This window comes from Amphiprion ocellaris, chromosome 1 (assembly GCF_022539595.1).
Source record: "Amphiprion ocellaris isolate individual 3 ecotype Okinawa chromosome 1, ASM2253959v1, whole genome shotgun sequence".
In the NCBI taxonomy this organism is placed as follows: domain Eukaryota; kingdom Metazoa; phylum Chordata; class Actinopteri; family Pomacentridae; genus Amphiprion; species Amphiprion ocellaris.
Genome location: NC_072766.1, coordinates 4233621 through 4254855, shown reverse-complemented (window position 1 = coordinate 4254855; position 21235 = coordinate 4233621). Strand labels below are relative to the sequence as shown.

The window sequence follows — 21235 nt, the reverse complement described above, 5'->3', positions numbered from 1 at the left end:
TGGCACTAATTAGAAGTTGCTGTTTTTTCCTTATAGTGTCAACAGCAGTTATTATTCTGACTAGTCTAAATTGTATGTTTTATTCAATAAAAAAAGCGAGTTTGCCTCCTGGATGTTTGGCATGCCTGTGACATTTGAGCATTTGAGTCCCATCTATTTTTGTCACAGCTTCTGCTTGAGGGTTGGACTCTTTGTCAGACACTACTTCTGGTTTTGACATGGTTGTATAGAACAGACTGGCTTGCTGGATTATTCAGGTAAACTTGTTATTAGCTGCTTATTTGATAAACAGATTGTTCTGCACAGGCAAGTTGAAGCATGAAAAGTGGAGTTTTGACATGCTGTTGTGTTATTTCTGTTATATTGATGTAGTTTATTTTAAAGAATATTACTCTAAATGGTGATTGCTCTATATACTAATATAATTAAGCACAGAGAGGGCTGCAGTGAACTGATCTTATCTCAAAAATTGGAATCATAAATGAGTTGTGACCCTCTACAGTCACTGTCCTCATGGACCTGTATGAGATCAGAGGAGGCAGACTGGATGTGATTGCAGAGGAAGGTGAGCCGAGCAGAGAGTCGACCACCATGGAGACGTATAACGTGGTGGCAGGCAGTGGAGGGAGGACCGCCCGAGATGTTTCCACCTTCCAAAGGTTCTCCGTCGGCACCAATGAATCCCTTCGCTTTGAGCCCTGTGAGGACAGCACTCCATCTCCCACCGGAGCAGAAGATGGATGTGGTGATGATGATGATGTGTTTAAGGAGGAAGACACTGAGGTGGGGGCACTAACACAGCTTCAGCACATCATGTATGAATGAAACATTTAATGTTTTCCTGTTAAGTTTGACTTATTTTGACCCTTATTGCATTTAAATCAGTTTTTTAATGAGAAATCTCGGTGGAAATGACAGAATAATACAGAACAAATCCGTCCAAAACACTATACTATACATGAAAACATTCACACACTTATTTCCATTGAGCTCTATTGGCCAACTTCGTGTAATATCATAGTTTTTATAGTCAAGTCCCAGAAGATGGAGCTGTCCACATGAACTTTTTTTTAACCAAACCACAGACATGTGCACGAAGTCCTGACAACAAAGGCTGAGCAATAGATTATGTTATTTGTGTTGGATTACAGACAGAAATGCTTGAAATATGGCTTTCAATTACTTTCAGAGTGACATCAACTCGATCAGGAATCGGCTGCAGGGGAAGGTTGTGGAGATGGAGAACTTTGCGGGTCATCTGGAGGAAATCTTTCTCACTGTGGAGGTAAAGCTCGAAAGTCTGGTTTGGGGAAACAGATGGAAGTTATTTTAGGGTTATGTTAGCTCTGGGAATACTTTTTTCAAACTTCAAGGCCGTTTTGTGCAACTTGAATAATGTGTGTCAATCAAACGCATCCATTTCATTCATTACTTCTCTTGATGTCGTCATCTTGTCGTTTTTTCCTTGTATCCACATGTCTCATGTGTAAACCTCTAGCTGTGTCATCATCTGGAAAAATATCTTCTGCACACAATTTATCAAATTTTGAGGTAGTTATTTAATAAATGTTCTTGGGAGTGGTGTGTTTTTCCAAAGGATGACGCACATATACTTTTGCCCAGCACCTAGAACTCTTCACACTTTTTGAAAAAAAAATGTGCAACCGTTCCATAAAACTGTCTGTACAGGAGAATTTTGGCCGTCAGGAGCAGCACTTGGAGCAGCACTACAACGACGTTTTGCAGACGCTCTCTCAGAGATATGACGAGAGGACAGCGGCACTGGAGGAGGAGAAGAAGAGCAAGTTGGAGGCTCTGTACAACCAGCTGCTGGCTTGTGGTCGGGCGCTGGATTCCTCCAAGGAGCTCATTGAGTCGGCTCAGGAGGTCTACCGCAGCCAGGACAAGAGGCTTTTCCTCAAGGTGCTTTTCTTTAGCCCGTCGTGAAAATGTTGCAGCTGTGATAAATGACTACTGAGGGTAATTATTGCCACTACAACTCCAATGCAGGAAAACAAAAACATTGATAATCTTATGGTGGGTATGAAATATTGATTATGTCGACACTTATTTACTTTGCGGTTCAATTGTTTGTTTTTTATTTACAGACAGTTATGCCCACTATTAAGAGGTAAATATGATGCTGCTCAGAGAGTATGCATGGTGTGATTTTGCATGGTTCATGGCTAATATTGTGCTCACAGGTGTTTTTTCCTGCAGTTTCACACTAAAGATATTCGAGCAGACACATTCTGAGCATTTATTGGGACTTGAAAACGTACTTTCTCATGAAGATTCTTACTTGAAGTCCACAGATAGTTTAGTTTCCGTCCTCCAAAAGACCAAAAAAAGTGTCTAAGTTTGGATGTGCAGATTTTTTTGCGCCTGACTCATTACATTTTTGAGTGATCCTAATGGCATGACACAAGTTGTTTCCCCTTTGTGTGATTTCCTAGAATTCAGTGCTGGTTTCCCTGTTCTCTTTGCTACTACGCTAGGATCGAGGAGTACGCCATAGAGGACGTTGACCTCACGTTGGCAACGCATCTTGAATTTAACACGCCACTCGCCGACCTGTCAGATGTCAAAACCATGATGGACTCCATCAATGTCGTTCCAGGTCTGATTCATAAACCTCTCACCCAGTTCAGCCAACACCCACTGACAGATGATGGTGTCACTACACAATTTTCTTGTCAACTTTGCACAGTTGCCTTTGACACGTTGTGCTTTTGGACATTTTGACGACATCTGTGGTTTGGCGCTTGCCCTGAACCCACTAAACAGCGATTTATTAATGGTTTTATACAGTGAGAGAAAAGGCACACAGCACTGCTACACCCTGTTTAACCCTCCTGTTGTCCTCATTTATGGGCACCAAAAAATATTGTTTCATTGTCTGAAAAAAATCCAAAAATTCAGCAAAAAAATTCCCCAAATTTCTGAAAATTTGCAAAACCGGGAAGAAAATTCCAATAATTCCTTAAAAGTTTCCCTTGAAAGTTTTATTTTTAAAAAATCCCCGAAATTTGGCAAGAAAATTCTCGTAAATATTTTCAAAATATGAGTAAAAATCATTTCTTTTTTTCCACCTAAAAATGTTCAAAGATTTCCCAAAAATGTTGAAAATGTGGACATCAGAAGTTTCACTGTGAAAATATTATTTTTTTTTCCCAGATTCCCAGATTAGACTCCATCAGTGTGAAGCATCTTCTTTAAGCGTATATGGTTCAATATATAATAGTGTGACTTTTTGTAACATAGGTGACATTTTTGCTGTTTTCAGGCCTAAAATCAACATGGATAACCAAACACCACATGGGATTTTTAGAGAAAGATTCTTCAAAATATTATACATACAATTGAGTAAGATTGAAATTGAAAGTTATTTATAAAGATATTGTAGTAAACCTGTTGACATGTGATAAATACACACTTGACTCACACACTACTTTATTTAGCTCATTAGAAGGTGGTTGTTATTAAATTCAGACGGTTATTTAGTTGACATTTTAGTGATATCCAGTCATTTTTTTATTAATGTGATTGTTTCCATAATAAATAATTATGAAATTTGTAAAGACGTGATCATAATGAACATAAAAAACATTATTTTTTTTTTACTTTTAATAAAAATGTATGCAGATATATGATAGGAGATTGGAGTGGAAATCTATCTAGATGCTGGTGGTGATGAATTAAAGCCATCAGGTAAAAAAACACAAAAAACTCCCATGATCCTGCCTGAACGCCCTGGTGATGGGAAAGAGGTTGGTTACACAATGATAGGTCTGAAAGATGAAATTACGGACATTACAATGACATATATTATCTATATGTAGATTCTATATGTGTGGATATATTATGACAGAGACATATTCAAAGACATGGTTAATAGGCTAATGTAGTGCTTTTCTACCTCAGTGGTACTCAAAGTGCTTTACCATGTTCCCCATTAACACACAATGTTTTTCATTCATAAAAAGTTCCATAAATCTAGCAATTAATTTTTTATGAACAAACCCTTCTGCAAAAACAACTTTGGAGTTTGGTGTATATAAGTGCTACTGAGGTGGGAATTTCTGGTTCAGAGTATGAAAAAATACTCACTTTAAGAAAAAATCTTTAAAGATTTGTGTTTATGATTGAGGTTTTTTAGATTGAGAAAAATGAACACCAAAATGTGCATTAAGGAGGTTTTGTTGAAGTCAGGAAGACATGTTATGGAAGCAAAATATCTCAAAATGTCAAAATTGACTCGTACATTAAAAAAAAAAAAAAAAAAAAGTTTTGCCTTGAAGAACAGTCTTATGAGGACCTTAATCTGAACTGGCCTGAAAAACATTGACAAAAAAAATAATCTGTCACAAAATGTAAAATCCTACTTGTGAATTTAGGGACTTAGTCAGCAGAAGTGACACAGATAATTAGAGCACAAGGAAGTAGCATAAAGTCACTTATACAAAAGGAAGAAAAAGGGAAACAAAGGAAGGAATAATTAGAATATAGTAAATAAAAATTTGATGGGCTGATGAGAATCAAAATCAACAAAAGCACAAACATATCAGGGTTGAACTTTAATTGAACTCCACTAAGTGTCTCTTTGATGTAAAAACAGCTCCATCTGCCCCAGTAATCAACCCCCAGATGCCCAACTCTGCCACCCAGACGTCCCTGCGTGTTTGCTGGAGCTTGTTCTCTGATGACACGGTTGAGTACTATGAGCTTTACTACAGACCGGTGCTGGAGGACACGCCGGCAGACAGCACCTGTGCACCACACGGTACGATTCACTTCGCATGATAACACCATCTCCTGCCACAATCCCAGGTTTCTTTAACATGTTTTCATCAGAGCAGCCATAATGAAATCTGTGCTCGCTTGTTCAGAAAGCAAGGTAAAAGTGAAGGAGACCCACTGCACTGTGGCAGATCTGCTGCCCAACGCTCAGTATGAGCTCTGGGTGACGGCGACCAACACCACCGGCATCAGCCCGGCCAGCGAGAAGGCCTTATACATGACAGGTAACAGCTGCCTCACTCCTACAGCTACATAATTCAACTTGTGACAGCTGAAATAATTGTTTTGTTGTCCCACAACATCTGCAGAAATCACTTTTAGATGTAGCTCGCTCTGTTTTGTAATTGACTTGCAGGGTTGACACTGGAGAGATTAAAACAGGGGTGTCAAACTCAGTTTAGTTCAGGGACCACATTAAGCCCCCAAAAAAGACAAAAAACTACAAAAACAAGACAAAATATTACAAAAATGAGACACAAAACGACAAGAAATGAGGCAAACGATACAAAACAAAAGATACAAAAAATAGACGAAAAAGTTACAAAGCGACAAAAACATTGGACAAACGACACAAGCGAGAAAAAACACAAAACGACAAAAACGATACACAAAACAACGAATAAAGCAAAACAGAAAATGACAAAAATACAAGCGAGAGAAAGAAGAAACACAAGACGACAAAAGCGAGAAACAGAACGACAAGTCAGACAAAGACATATATAACAACAGAAACAAGACAAAATATTACAAAAATGATACACAAAATGACAAAAGAACAATGAACAATCTAGTATTTTACTTTATGATCAAAACAATTTGTCATGGTCTAGAAATTATTTTAAATTTATAGTTTTACAAATTGACATTTTGCAGTTAATGTCTTCTCTGTAATTTTCACACTTTGAGGGACCCTCTGGAGGGCCAGTTTTGGCCCACGGGACGCATCTTTGACACCCCTGGATTAAAGTGTCAGTGCTCTCTCCCCAGTGCCGTCTCCTCCGGTGATCAAGCAGAGGGAGTGTACGAGCTGCCCAGAGGCCGCTCTGATCCGCTGGGACTCAGGAAACACCAACCCTGTGGACTCGTACACCGTGGAGCTCAGTGAGACGGGGACCAATGGCACAGAGAGCAGCATCACCGAGTAAGGAATGTTATTTACACACAGCAGCAAGATTTCACTGTTCTTTCCTTGAAATGTTTTACCTCTCTGTTAAAGAATGCAGTCACAGAGATAAAGGTAAAATAGCTGAGTAAAAATAGAAAAAAGCTCAACTGGATACGCACGGCTTCAAAGATGCAGCACCCCGTGATATTTGTCTTTACTGGCCTTTCCTTCTAATAAGACTTAAGTACTTCCATAAACAAGTCCGTGTTAGTGCTTGCCTGGGATTTTTTGAGGTCCCATGGTTATAGAGTTGCTGAATCAAGACACACTCTGTCCTAGAAAATCTATTCTTAGCTTCAGCTCCTGCAGCACTGTTAGCCTCAGACTGGATGCTATCCTCACATTTGGGGTCATTTTCATTTTTTATCTGGTCACTTCAGAGAACAGCCAAACCATTTATTGGAAAAGTCTCTATAGCAGGGGTGTCAAACATGCGGCCCGCGGGCCCAAACCGGCCCTCCAGAGGGTCCAATCCAGCCCGCAGGACAACTTTGTAAAGTGTAAAAATTACAGAGAAGACATTAACTGCAGATTGTAAATTTGTAAAACTATAAATTTTTTAAAATTTCCAGACCATGACAAGTGGTTTTGATGTTTAAGTAAAATACTAGATTGCTCATTGTTATTTTGTCTTTTTGTGTCTCATTTTTATATTTTGTCTTGTTTTTTTGTCTTTTTTTGTCTGACTTTTGTCATTTGTCTCATGTTTTTGTTGTTTTGTGTTTCTTTTTTGTCTCTCATGTTTTTTGTCTTATTTTTGTCATTTTGCATTTTGTTTTAATCATTGTTTTTATGCATCGTTTTTGTCATTTTGGTTTTTTTTGTCTCCCTTGTGTTGTTAGTCTATTTTTTTGTTGTTTTGTTTCTCGCTTTTGTCATTTTTGGTCTCATTTGTCAATTTTTTTGTTGCTTTGTAACTTTTTTGTCAATTTTTTTGTCTCTTTTTTACTTTGATTCCTGTCGTTTCTTTTTTTGTCATTTTCTCATTTTTGTGTCTCATTTTTCTAATATTTTGTCTTGTTTTTTGTCTGACTTTTGTCGTTTTGATCATAAAGTAAAATACTATACCGTTTAGTTCCAGATACCTGTGACTAAATGTTTTATGCCTTTGTAGAAACACTGTCATCTGTAAATTGTAATGTGTAAATGATCAACTGAGGCATAATGTTGTTGAAATTTCACTTGTTTTTCTTAAGAAATTTCACATTCATGATGTTTTCTGAAAAGATGGTTCATTAAATGTGAACATTTTGCACTAAAACAAAGGAAAAATGTGGAGTTGTTGTTATTTATAGGTTATTATGCTGTGATTTTACTGGTCCAGCCCACTGGAGATCAAATTTGGCTTAATGTGACAATTGCAGAAGTTGGGAGACAAGATGTCATTTCAAGACTTTACGCTTTGGTGGAGGTATACAAATAAAAGCCACATTGAAAGTTGTATCATCCTGCTGTCTTATTGGCCAATCCCCCCCAGGTCTATCGTAGCTGTCCCCACCTGTCAGTGTCTGATCCAGCTGCAGGCAGGACGACGTTACCTCATCTCTGTGAGAGCGGTAAACATTGGCGGGCCCAGCGACAGGAGTGAAGTCATTACTGTCTCCACAACAGGTGAGAAACACCTCGGATCAGCCTGTTGACGGTGCTTTTGGCCAGTAGATCAAGTTTTCAGATCATATATTTAATAAAAGCAGTTTATAAAGTTTTTTTATTACCAGTAAAGTTATTAATATATTAGTTACAACATATGTTTGCACAAAAGAGCTTCTATCAGAGTTATTTTACAGGATCTGTGATGGTTTTGATGTCTTTATATAGCACTACTACTAATAAGTTTTATGTTTAGCACCTTTCAGAAACAACAAATTCAAACAAATAATTTAGATGCAATCAAACAAAGAAAAAGTAGTTAAGTCAAGTTTTTTTCACACAGCAGATTTAAGAAAACAGATAAATATGGGGTTCATATGATATTGTGTTATTTATTGGGCAATAAAACCTGACAGAAATGATCTAAAACACTACTAAACTAAAATGCATATTAAGGCTGAGACACGACAGCGTTACTAATTATAGAGAATAATAAAATTATTGTAGTAATAAAAATAAGACCCTACAGTACAAATCCAAGGATTACCTGGATCTCCTCTGAGCTTTTATATTTTAATAAATTAAACAAAACACTTCTAGACAACTGTAGGAGCATTGCACATTATTATTCTCCTCCTGTTTTTTTTCTATTAGCCTGTACATTGTATACTGTGTAAACTTTTTTTACATTAATTTTTTCACTTATTAGCAGTGTTTCCTCAAGTATGTTCTTTTAAATAGCCCTGCTTTGTTGTATTAATTGCTAGTTATGTTGGTTCTAACATTTTTGGGTCTATTAACCAACTCGGTCCTGTGTGATATTTTTTGTATTTGTTTTGTAATATTTTGATCTGTTAAAACTCTTTTATCAGATTTGAAATTAAGAATATGTATCTGTACAGTTGTATATATTTTTCCTCTGTAAGTTTATCATTTTAACATTTCTTTTGAGCTCATCTCTTATAGGCTCTTTATTTTGGATTTGATGATTTGTGCCATCTTACATTGTATCAAAGATGTATGTTCAGCTTAGTTACGACCGACTGGGTTGTTGGATCTGTGACACATCATAGTCTATGTAGAGCTTTTTTTCAAAGTCTTAATATGAGAAGTAACAAATTATAGCTATTAAGTTACTGCAGTGGTGTAAAATTAAGTCTGCTAGTACTTTGGGCACATTTCTAAGTTGTCTAGTGATGTTTCTTTACCTGTGCAGGTACATTCTTCCACCTCCTGGAGGACACCGCTCATCCCTGCCTGTCGATCTCCGAGGACGGCTTCACCATCTTCTATGGAGATGAAGAACTGCCTATAAGTGCTATGGCCTTAGATGACAACACTTTCTTTACTAGGTCGAGTATACAGGAATAAATATCAACCATTATGAATGCAGGTATGTGACACAAGTGTATATGTGTGTGTACAGATGTGTAGCTGTTCTGGGGGATCTGATACCAGTACGAGGAAGGCACTACTGGGAGGTCGAGGTGGACGATGGGACGGAGTTTCGCATCGGCGTTGCATACGAGGACATGGAGAGGAACACCTACCTCGGGGCCAACAGCAGCTCCTGGTGTATGAGACACATCCTCAGTCCAACCAGGTGACTGCATCAAACAGCGTCACATTATTAACCCCAATGTTAGGTTTGGAGTCCTGGAAACCCTCTGTGTAGTTTAAAAACATATTCAACAGTTTTACTAGCATGAGGGCCAATATATAATTGCGGGACTTTTTGTAACATAGTTGACTTTTTTGCTGTTTTCAGGCCTATAACCAAACACCACATGGCATTTTTACAGAAAGATTCTTCTAAATATTATATATACAATTGAGTAAAATGTAAAGTTATTTCTAAAGATATTGTAGTAAACCTGTTGACTACTTTATATTAAATAACTCAGAAAGCCTTGGAGTCTGGCCAGTCTTTTCTTCAGGAGGAAATGACATCATGTGGAGCAGGTCATGTGATCTGGAATTAACACACTTCCTTGACAGGTGCTTTTGTAATGGGGAACTTAGTTGAAAGTGATTCCTGGGACACAGATACAATTTGTTATTTTCCATATAAAATTTGATATATTGCCAAAAAAGAAGTATCTGTCATGATTATCTCAACTTAATAAAAAGAACACAATCAAAACTATTTTTGAATAAACTCATTTTATTATTGTTTAGCTAATTAGAAGGTGGTTGTTATTAAATTCAGATTGTTATTTAGTTGACATTTTAGTGATATCCAGTAATTTTTTATTAATAAGTGATTGTTTCCATAATAAATAATTATGGATTTTATAAAGACATGATCATAATGAACATAAAAAACATTAGTTTATTTTTAATAAAAATGCATGCAAGATATATCCCATGGACTTCAAAAAGCCCCTCAACTATATATTGACCCATGAGTCTTGAGAATTGCTCCTATACGTGAGTAGACACATTCCTGAGATGTCGCCTGCAGAGGACACACTATTTCTGTTTGGGGTTAAATACAGAATTCAGTATTTGTGACTAGTGTTGACAGAATTCTTTTTACAAAACACTGGAGTGGACAACATGAAATAATGCTGCACCCCAGAAAAATAAATAAAATAAAACATTGTCCATTTGTCAGCAAATGACTATTCTGCAAATATGACATGCAAAGCCAATGTGACTTCTAACCTTAAAATATTTACAGTCATTTTAACCGTGTTTTACAGTTATATCTGCACTTTGTAATCGTCCAAGTCTACTTGTGGTGGAGGGATTTCAACAAAACACAAGGGTTAAAGTCCTCAGTTTGCAGTCATTTGTTCAGATATATTCATTCCCATATGTTACACAAGCAGGGAAAAGCAAATGGCTTTTACTTTTGCAGATCTACACAGACAAAGCGGACTTTTCAGCCCATCTGATACCAGAAATACCACGCTGATCCACTGAGGGACCACTATTGCAGTTCATGGAAACTGGGCCAGGATTGTATTTTTGGCATTTAGAAATTTTCCTTTCCTAAGCAAAAAGAAAAAAGAAATTGTGCATCCGCTCTTTGGAAAACTGAGCCCATTGAAGGCAGAAAAAAGCCTACAGTTGAATATCTGTTACTTTCTAAGTGTTTCCATGGCAACCCTTATTGGAACAAAGCAGGACAGATGAATTATCACATTTAGCAAAAATCATTCAGAGCAGCGTATCGCACAAGCACTGAGTGTGGTTCCCATTGTGGGGCATCTTATTCTGACTACGCGCAATCTAACAATCACATTTTTCATTTTCTTTAATCCGCAGCCATTTGAAATCCTGCTGTTGGCTCATTATTCAGCATCTGCTTTCCTAATGGCTGACAGAGTGGGAAAATGATCCCAACAGGATGAGAGATAAAGCTGTATATTTAGAACCTCTCAGCTACACAAACCAGAATGTTATCCTCCTGTTTTTTTTTTTTTTATTAGGCATAAATATGAGTTCCTGCACAACGGTTGGAGTCCTGACTTGAGGATTACAGTGAACCCGTTGCGGATCGGAGTGGCACTCGACTACGACAGGGGTACTCTGTCCTTCTTTAATGTGAACCTGGAGCAACACCTGCACACCTTCCACTGTAACTTCCAAAATCACATCCAACCCTGCTTTAGTCTGGACAACCCAGGAGCTCTTACTGTGCACAACGGCATAGAAGCTCCTGAGTACGCGTTCATGTGACACCACAACTCACCTCTATTGCAGTATTTACATAAAATAAAACCTACAGCAAGTAGGACATTAAATGGATGTTTTAATACTTACCAAAATGCTGGATGACATCCCAGATATTAAAAACCTGAGCATTGTGAGCACCCATATTTATCCCAAAAAAAAAAAATGCAGCACCTTCACCGAAAAAATAAGTTAGTTTCAGTTGTTTTTATTATAGTATTCCATGGGAACAGGCATACACCATTTTCCAAGATAAGAAAAGGTTTCACTGAATTGTACAATATGTATTTAAACTGCATCAGTCCAGTTGTTGGAGTTCAAAAGGGGAAATAAGGGGCGCGATTTTGATTAACAAAAACTGCATTGAAAAAAAAAAGTATCTCAAGAAAAACAAAATTAATTTGTAGTTATTATACAATTGTATTCAGATGTTTAAAAAGGAAAAGTCCACCCTGAATACTTCCACACTGTTCAAAGTGGCTACTGATGTGCTGTACTTTTCTGGATCTGTTTTGTTGAATGGTTATTGTTAACAGATTTTTTTCTGATATTGGGAAGTGCACAATTTAGAGTCAAAGTAAATAAAAAGAAAAGAAAAAGAGACAGGTTTTTCTCAAGACAGAAATAATATCAGGGAGATCAACATTGTGGAATAGATGAGAATTTTTTTAGAATTTCCAAATGACACATGGCCCCAACAAGTGTTGCATTTTAAGTCATGTGACTACAAACAAAAAAGCACAACAGCATTGAACCAGTTGGCATCTATATTTCTATATTTACATTTATTAAATGGGTGGGAATAAATTTAAATGTGCTCACCCTCGACTAAAACCAACACACACCTTGTGTCGGGGGTTAAAGAAAGGTTTTCTGCAAGATGCATTAAAAAAACGAACTAAAACATAGTCATATAGAGAAAAAACTACAAAAGGGACAAGAAAATAAAAACATATTTTTCCAATGAAGCTACAAAAACTGGTCACAATTCAACAACCATACGAGTATTTTTTATTTTTTGCATGGTCAGACTGCTTATTAAACATGTACTTTAAGACCGTCAACCTGCATTTTTTGTATCTTTGCTGTCTTTAAAGTGTTTAAATAGATGTCAACACTTGAAGTGTTACCAGAGATTTCAAAGAAGTGACCCTAACAGCCACATAGAGATGGATAAAAAAAATCATATCAGCTTGGAAGAAAAAAAAAAAAACAAAGAGTCAAAACACTGAATATTTCATTTGAAAGCATGTCAGTCAAAATATATTTGTTTTTTTGTAGTAAATAGCGTAAAACATGCCAAAACAGTGTATGGTAATACGAGGGTGGACTTTTCCCTCTACGTGGTGTAAGTTTGAGAACTGTGTTGATACACTGAACATAGACTTTGGGTCTGTGAGTATCCTGGACAGTGGGGATGGGGCAGGGCAGAGGTTATGAGTTATCGGTCTTACTGCTGTGTGTCCTCTCCTCCTCTTCATCATCGGAGGAATCTCCTCCATACGGCACTAGTCCTGATGAATCTTCATCCACTTTAGCCTTCTTCTCCCACACCTCCTCTTGAACATCTGTAAGGGCAGAAGAAAAATGGAGAGACAGAGAAAAGTAGAAAGAAAGAGAAGGGGGAGACAGAAGGCAAAGAGAGAAAGGGAGAGACAAAGCAAGAAAAAAACAAAAAAAGGAAACCCATTGAGGAGCCCCATATTAGCGATGGTTTTTCAGTTCGTTTGATCCGCAGCCAGGGGAGGGAAGATATCAAATGAAACGGCAGCAGAGCACACATCCATAACAGGCAGGTCCGGGGACACATGTTGAGAGAGAAAACAAGGGAAAGACAAAAAACATATACAAGAAAAGCATGTTAGTGAGTTCTACCAGTGGAGGGATTCACACAGGTCTCCACTCCTCCCCCATTGCTCCATGGGGGGAGATGCCATCACATGCAACAGACAACTCCACAGAAGAAATGTCTGAGTACTCAGGCTCTCAGAATACCAGGAAATAAAGGAACGCATACCCATTGATGCGACGCTGCTGGACAGAGGAGCGGGATCGTCTGTCACTGCATCCCTCGGCCTTTTGCGTGCAACAAGGGCAGGAGCCACGAAGGGAGGCGGCGGTGGAGGCATCAGAATCCTGTGGAGATAAAAACATTAATATCTACACTACACAGGATTCATGAGGAATAACATGAAAGGGAAATAAGATCCACCATCAGACCTTTCTACTACTTTCTCCTCTCCGACGCTGGATGGAGGAGGAGTGGACTCCTGATGAGCAGGACCCTCTGGCGAGCTGCTGGTCGGCTGAACAGAGAAAGACAAGAGCATTGTGGACATTTTAAAACATCAACATGTAAAGCAAAGGTTTGCCCCAAAGGAAACTACTTTTAGCATGAGAAAATCTTACATAATGCTTAAGGCGTGTTATTTTTATTTTCAGCTAGGCTTGCAACAAGAAGTCTGTGTTTAGTTGTTAGCTAACAGTGTCCTCTGGCATGCATGGGGAACCTCATCAATATTAAAATCACAATCAGAAATCGTTTTATTGCCAAGTAGGTTTTCACATACAAGGAATTTGACTCAAACAGTAAACACTTAGGGACTGTGCAAGAACCCCTTGATTGTTGTGCAAGAATGTGCAAATGAACTGCCTTAGAATGTTACACTGTAAAGTAAACAACTTGAAATGTGAAAAAGGATAACAATAAACCTATTTAAAAGATTGTGTTAATGTAATGCAGTCATGAGTGATCATGTTCCTTGCAAATATTTAATACCGAGCTATTATTATCTGGTATCCGTCTGACGTAGTCAAATCTGAACAGCTGGAAGTCAGCAACTAACAAGCATGGCGACAGTAAAACTATTCTAAACATCCTCATGAGGATTATTTCAATTAAAAACCTTTAAACATGTGCCTCAAAACGGACAAAGATAAGAATCTGACAGAGGCCAGAGTGACGGTTAATGGAGGGATTTTCCAAACGGTCAGCACTGACGCAGCTGTTCATAATCAAAAAACACTACTTGGCTTTGTCTATTTTCACATTTAAACACCATTTATGTAACTGCATGCATTCAGGACAAACTGAAAATGGCTGTAAGAGTTTTCATACAATAATTTCATTGAATCTAATTATGTGTAATTTGTGTGGTTTGTCAGTGGTGCATGAAGTCTCTCTGTTTTCGCTGAATGGTGAAGACCAAACAGTGACACTACAGTAATCCAAATAGGTCAATCGTTGAGTAATATGCACGTTTGCATTAAAGAGGCCACAAATATCGTTCAGTGATATGCACAGTCATTGCTGTTCAGCTGACCTGTTCGTCCTTAGCCCCCTCATGGAAATGACGTTTGGGACTTCCTGAGTCAGAGGGGCTGTTTAAAGATCCATCAGGCTCCACACTCGCACTGCTGCCTGGATCCTTAAGTAGAGAAACACCAACACATACACACTGATGCTGCCACAGGATTAACAAAAAAAAAAACCTAAATCTCCTCAAAGTCCTCGACAGGTTTCACATTTTAATAGGCTTGTGGTGTAAACTAGTGCTGAGACTAGCTACTGATTGTGATTGACTTAATGTTGTCAAAACTTTGATGGCTACCATGCACAAAATATATTTTTACGTTCTTCCTTCATTTTATCAAATGAGTACTTGGTGGCTCATCAGATTGAGATAAACCCATAAGTAGACAAACTAATATATGAGCAGCTTTAATCATTGGTAATTACCTGGACAAGATAGGGATGCGGTTTCCTAGGACACACCGGATACTGAACCATTGCCTGAGAAGATGGAGGGTTTGTCGACATGTTAGAATGACTTGGGGGACCATTTGCATTACTCCAATAACCACCGGCTCCTGGGTACGCTGAATAGCCGCCAGCATACCCATTTGCTGGGTAGTTATACCAGGACCCCTGGTTAGAGTAATTGCTATTAGGTGGAAATCCATGCGCTGCGTATGCTGAAATGAAAGTATAGAACGCTGAGTTAATAGCATATCTCACATGGATCAATAACAGGGTGCTTTGAAAACTGTGACCTACAACTTCAACATATTGTTGAGCTACCAAAGACGTCACGGGAGGATTAATTACCACAAGAAGAATGCAGTCAGCCAGTACCTGATACTTGGTCACCCTGTTGGAATTTGCCTGTTTAGTTACAAGGCATAAAAGAATACTCACGTTGTGTTGAGCCTGTGGCTGTGTACGTCGACACCAGTCGGGCATGTTCAGCTCTCGCCTGGAAAACAGGAGAAAGCAATCATTAAGTAACAAGGCAGGCAAAATTCTGCAAACGTTGTGTTGATGTATTTTCAGTAGGGAGATTGTGGGTAGGTGCAGAGCACTCAAAACCTATCTCTGGAGATCAGGTGGTTCACACTACCGCTGTACTTTTGGAGGTGGGTATCAGTGAAAACTATATATCTTAATAGTTTCACCTTCTTATACCTCCCACTAGATTCTCATTTCAGTCAGATCAACTTCATAACTTCATGTATTTGTGGTGACAAGGTTATAGACTTACAGTTTCCAGCAGACTCTCAGTGAGTTTCTTCGCCGACTCCAGTCCAGCTGCGTTTGGGTGGCTGAAACACACAATGGACCACTGTTACATAGGAAACTAACAGAGAATGAAATAGACTGAGATTTTAACATTTACATACATGACGCGCTCTTAGATGGTTGTTACAGTGAATGCACAAAATATAGATTTAAATTTATGTATAATTCCCTCACTGATACAAATAACTTTTTGCACACAGAAAGAAAAGTCACGTCTTATTTCTCAGAATGAACATACCTGATGTAGACATAGAGAGGTTCAAAAGACTCTCGTTTTGACGCTTGTTCTATGTAGCCAGAACCTTTTCCCCTGAGGAACACTCGAGCCCCCGTCTCTGTCTGGATGTGGCTCAGGTACGAACCTCCTGGACCCTCGACTTTTTCATTTACATTGAATGAAGGCAGCGCCTGGTCCAGACCCACAAAAATCTTTGTGTGCACAAAACTCTGAGGACAGATTAAAAAAAATATATTTATTAATATTATTAATACACCTTGAAAATTTAAGCTGTTCTTTGAAATCAATAAGTTTGACTGGAGGTAAAATAGTTTTGTAAGCAGATGCAGTAATCCTTGGCGCTTCTCTGTAGACCAGGGATGTTCTCACTGCTACTTAATTTTGGAGGTGGGTATCAGTGAAGGCAACATGGTCTTCCTTTGCCTCACTTTCTTGACCTCCATTTTAAAATCATTACTCTGGCACACTGAGGAACCAAGTACAATAAATACCGAACACAAGTCACCCTGTCTGCATAAATTAACCTAATACAGCATATTCCAAATTATTTTTTGGATGTTTTATCGGTGCTGTTACCTAGTATCCCTTGGTATGTTGTGTGAGTAGAAATATTTCCTCATAGACCACTATGAGAATATCTGCAACTATTTATTAATAAATAGTGTAAAGTTTATTTTTTTGGTCCCATATTAAACATGACAAAGAACTTGTAGTCAACAGAAGAAACCTTCAAGAAGAGAAATGAAGAGTATAATGATATACTGTGTGGGGACTGGCCGATTAATATGACAGTTTATGAAACATTGATATAAACTGTATATGATAACTGTTGGTATATAACTGTCAGACAACTTTACACTGGTACCACGACTGTTTGTAGAAGCTTGATTTTCAACACAGACATCATGTCTGCCTACCCCTGTATGAGGAGCTGCAGGTCGATGTCCCTGGCCTGGCACTGGGTTGGCATTGGGCATCCGTGGCACAGGAGTGGGAATGACGGGTCGAGGAGGCTGGGGGTAGAGTGTGAGCGGCGGCATTACAGGCACATGTTGTCCTCCTGATGCTGCTGAGGCCCTCAGCACATCCTCAGAGATGATCTCCTTAATCCTCATCACAGCCTCTAATGTTGCAGAAAGGTCAACAAGGTTTGGACAATTATCATGTATACTACCCCAAACAAATCCCTCAGAGTGCCTCCAACATTTGTGAATGACATTAGATGAATACAATGCTAGACTCTGCATATCAAGCAGATAAAAAAGTGATACTTACTATTGACCTGCTCTTGAGTCTTTCCTTGGACATGCAAATACAGAGGTCTTTGTCTGAAAGAAAGCAAATCAGAAATGTCATGAGCAACACAGTTCTTCTGCACGCTTCTGAACTGATCTGTTTGATTATTTTAAACACACACACAACAGAAAGGCAAGTCAGGCATTTTGTCACTACAATTGCTAAGATTAAACAGATGCAATGTGCCTCGTTATCTATCTTGTAGCATGTTACCCACCGTAAGAGTGATGTGAAACTTTTTTAAATGAAATACTATTTTTTCTAAACAAGACATTAAGACATGAGTGTTAATACATACCCTCCTCCTTTTCCCTTTTCAACGTCAGTCATGTAATGACCTTTTGTTGAGACAATGGCACCACTAGTTTGTCGGATCTGAAAAGGGTAATTTGAGAAGAGATGAAGAGGTTTTAATAGAATACCTCTCTTTAAAGCTGTTAAAAACTTATTTTTTCTTAATTTGGGTGGTATGTGAAATGTAACACTGACATGGCCACTTAATGCTTACCTCCTCCTGTGTTTTGCCTTTGGTAAGAAGATCCCTGCAATTTAGTGGTACATCATTTATGTCAACCTCTGTGACCACCATCTCTTCTGTAGCCGCTGGCACAGGCACAACTGGAGGAGTCTAAAAGACATGAAATAACAAAGAAATCTCTAAGTCCTCTACTAATTCCCAAACAGTCATATTATACAGTTATTTGCTAAAGCTTTTGTAATTGTGCACCTTAGCAAGTAACGGTGGAGGAGTCAACAGTTTTCCTTTTGCCATTAACATGGCATTAATTTTAGCAGCCATCGCTGCAGCCATTTCAACTCCTCCTCCCTGAGGTGCTGACTTTTCTCCCATTTCTTGTGGCCGGGAACCTGTACTGTTTGATCCAGAAGTGCTGACAACTCCTGATAAAGAGACAGGGTGTGCTGCATTTTCACTACTCCTCTGCTGCCGTACATCTACGCTCTGTTTCGGCTGGGCTGGCTGATCCCAACGGCTGGTTAGGCACCTAAGAAAAGGCAACAACAAAACAGAACAGTAAATAAACACATTTCCATCAAATCGATTAAACAATTTTCAACAAGAGTAACCTCAAAAAGAGCAACATCCGAGCAAATAGTAACTGCTATTTTAATCTTGTAGATGGTCTGTTTATTATTAGATGAGTAGAGAAACATTTTAATACCTCTAAAAAAGCAACGTCAATATCTCTGAATGGAGATTCATTGTGGTTCAACAATCACATTAGCGCAACCTATGATCAAATTGTGGCGTGGAAAACGAAAGAAGGGACCATGCAGTCAGTGTCTGTGGTCTAACAGTTTGTTTAGACACACTCCTGCAAGTTAAAACTAGCTGTCTTTTAGCCAATCAGTTACTGTTACTAATGATATATTATACACACATGTAGTTTAGTTTTTTTTAAAGATCTTTTGTTGATAAACCTTGGGTTAAAAATTAAGCTGAATAATAGCTACTTAGTACCAAACAAACAGGCGTTATTCTGAGGTAAACTAACAACAGCTAAAGTAAGCTAGCCTCAACACTGCAGCTAAAGCTAAAGTAGCTAACTTAGCAAGTTACAGTCCTGTTTTTGGATGTTCCCATTACCAATATATCAATTTAGGACTCAAATACATATTAAATTCCAATAATCTGGTAACACAAACTCAAAAAGCCAACTCGTATGGACTTCTTACCGCACAAACAATAACCCGCAAGCTAACTTTTCATAGCAGGCCAGGATAACGTATGCTAGCTTAACAAACAACGTAGCTAGCGGTAGCTTAGCTGGCTAGCCTGCTGCTCGGTGAAGATGTGTGGTAAAACGTAGAACGCTGCTCAAAATACCAACGTTTATTTAAAACTAAGACGCTAAACGGACACTCACGGTGTTTGCCCAGTCATTCCCGAAGACATAGCACCACTCCACTCAATCTGCAGTAGAATTAAAACAGTTTCTAGTAGAGTTGACGCTGAAAGACCGCAGCCATCGGTCTGCTCTGTCTGGCGCCGGCGACTTCTTCTGACGACTTGTCGCAAAGTGTGACCGGGCGGAAGCTGAGCTGTTTTCATGTTATGTAATACTATCTGGAAGAATCTTAACTAGTGACTGCATATTGTTTAAAATAAAACAAAATAAAATAAAATGCAGGACCACCTGGTTTAAAGAACATTAAATATGGAAAATATATTACTATCACTTGTTTTTAAAATATATTAGTAATCAGTATTTTCACTAGTTGAGGACCATGGGTTAAGCTGCTGGAGGTGAAATTGAGCTGCTGGCCTTTCACTCTTTTATTTATTTTTAAATCTATCTTACAGTGTGAAAGCAAGGATCACCAGACTAAAAAAATAGTTATTATCCACAGGCCATCAGGCAACTAAATCACTGACTCACCTGCAATATCTTATAAATAGCAATATTTTGCACACATCTCTTGCCTGTTGACAGATGGCAATATTGCAATATTACCAACATTTGCACATAGAATTTATTTGGAACTATTTTTTTTATCTTATTTTATTTCATTTTTATCTTCTTCTTCTTATTATTATTATATGTCATTTTTTTTAATCTTATCTCATTTTATTTGTTGTGTCAGTTGTGTGAAGGGAACTCGCTAAATAAGAATTTCGTCAGTCAGGGTAACCACTGTGTTTCTGCTGAGTGTATGACAATGAAGTTCTTGAATCTTGAATTACTGACTTCCACTGAAGACTACACCACTCATGACATGAAACAGAATATAGAAATTGAGTTATAAAGTGAGCGTCCGTTAAGCTTCTCAGTTTTAAATAAATACTGGTATTTATACACACTATCATTCAAAAGTTTGGGGTCACTTAGAAAAGTCCTTATTTTTTTTAAAGAAAAGTACTTTTTTTCAATGAAGATGACATTAAATTAATCAGAAATACAGTCTACACATTGGTAATGTGGTAAATTACTATTCTAGCTGGAAACAGCTGATTTTTAATGGAATATCTCCATAGGGGTACAGAGGAACATTTCCAGCAACCATCACTCCTGTGTTCTAATGCTACATTGCGTTAGCTAATGGTGTTGAAAGGCTAATTGATGATCAGAAAACCCTTGTGCAATTATTTTAGCACATAAATAAAAGTGTGAGTTTTCATGGAAAATATGAAATTGTCTGGGTGACCCCAAACCTTAGAACGGTAGTGTATATATATATATGCAAGGTATTTTGCACACTGTACTTTTTATGATAGAGATTGTATATTTTGCTCAGCACATATCACAGTTACTTTCATTGCCTCGCTCTGAGTCCTATGTGCGTTTTAGTACTTATGTGAATAGTTGTTATTCCAGAAATGTTGTATGTTCAGTGTTAGATTTGAGAGCAATGTTAAACTATTTGTTCACACAGACTGTATGGCATTAAGTGTACATAATGAATGAGCAAACACATAAATAACTTAATATTGTACATGAGCCAGACTAGAAAGGAAACATTTGTATGAATTTGTTCATATGTATTACAAGGACTTTTTTTTTGTTTAAATGCTTAAAATGAGGTATGTGTATGTTTAACTGACATGGATTCCCGGCAGTAGGAGTGTGATGTATTGATTCTTGTCTGCCTGAAAAGAAGTTAGAATCTGAACTACATTGTCTGTAGCAAAGCAAACCCTTGAAATGAGAAGGTTGTGGTGGATATAAGGATTGACAAAATAATTTATCCGTGGGAGACCATTGTTCATCTTCTAGGTCCCACCAGCAGCCAGCATTGTCTTCATTTAACCATGTCCACATTGTTTCTAAACCTCAAGTCTTCTCAAACCAAATCATAATCTTTTTAGAACCTTAAGTTGTGTTTGTGGCCAAGGAGAAAAATAAATTATTAAACATTATTTTAGCAT

General features: G+C 38.0%; 2 protein-coding genes across 3 annotated transcripts; one reads left to right on the top strand and one right to left on the bottom strand.

Annotated features, from left to right (window-relative positions):
- Positions 1-77: 77 nt before the first annotated feature.
- On the top strand, positions 78-13974 carry LOC111563902 (fibronectin type III and SPRY domain-containing protein 2). Its single transcript, XM_023263186.3, has 13 exons — positions 78-257; positions 503-783; positions 1190-1285; positions 1690-1923; positions 2109-2131; positions 2499-2620; positions 4619-4783; positions 4890-5024; positions 5788-5941; positions 7443-7576; positions 8772-8907; positions 8982-9158; positions 10993-13974. The coding sequence occupies exons 2-13, from the start codon at positions 514-516 to the stop codon at positions 11240-11242; spliced, it is 1896 nt and encodes a 631-aa protein (XP_023118954.2). The 5' UTR covers positions 78-257; positions 503-513; the 3' UTR covers positions 11243-13974.
- Positions 11429-19392, bottom strand: LOC111563916 (KH homology domain-containing protein 4-like). Of its 2 annotated transcripts, XM_023263193.3 has the most exons (14): positions 19236-19392; positions 18077-18353; positions 17858-17977; positions 17648-17724; positions 17329-17381; positions 16971-17176; positions 16054-16262; positions 15778-15838; positions 15435-15492; positions 14976-15211; positions 14560-14664; positions 13457-13542; positions 13254-13372; positions 11429-12804 (listed from the first exon to the last, which is right to left on the bottom strand). In XM_023263193.3, the coding sequence occupies exons 1-14, from the start codon at positions 19262-19264 to the stop codon at positions 12671-12673; spliced, it is 1770 nt and encodes a 589-aa protein (XP_023118961.1). In that variant the 5' UTR covers positions 19265-19392; the 3' UTR covers positions 11429-12670. The 2 variants fall into 2 exon arrangements, with proteins under 2 accessions (XP_023118961.1, XP_035800806.1); XM_035944913.2 differs by lacking the exon at positions 11429-12804 and having other exon boundaries at positions 13107-13372.
- Between the last annotated feature and the right edge of the window lie 1843 nt (positions 19393-21235).

Bases quoted from the DNA above. Each gene is read 5' to 3' on its own strand.
- LOC111563916 (XM_035944913.2), bottom strand. From the start codon at position 19,264: ATGTCTTCGGGAATGACTGGGCAAACACC. The intron at 17,978-18,076 runs GTGCACAATTAC...CATGTCTTTTAG, and splicing joins CTCCACCGTTACTTGCTAAG to ACTCCTCCAGTTGTGCCTGT. The intron at 15,212-15,434 runs GTGAGTATTCTT...CTTTCATTTCAG, and splicing joins AGCCACAGGCTCAACACAAC to CATACGCAGCGCATGGATTT.
- LOC111563902 (XM_023263186.3), top strand. From the start codon at position 514: ATGGACCTGTATGAGATCAGAGGAGGCAGACTGGATGTGATTGCAGAG. The intron at 5,942-7,442 runs GTAAGGAATGTT...AATCCCCCCCAG, and splicing joins ACAGAGAGCAGCATCACCGA to GTCTATCGTAGCTGTCCCCA. The intron at 7,577-8,771 runs GTGAGAAACACC...TTACCTGTGCAG, and splicing joins CATTACTGTCTCCACAACAG to GTACATTCTTCCACCTCCTG.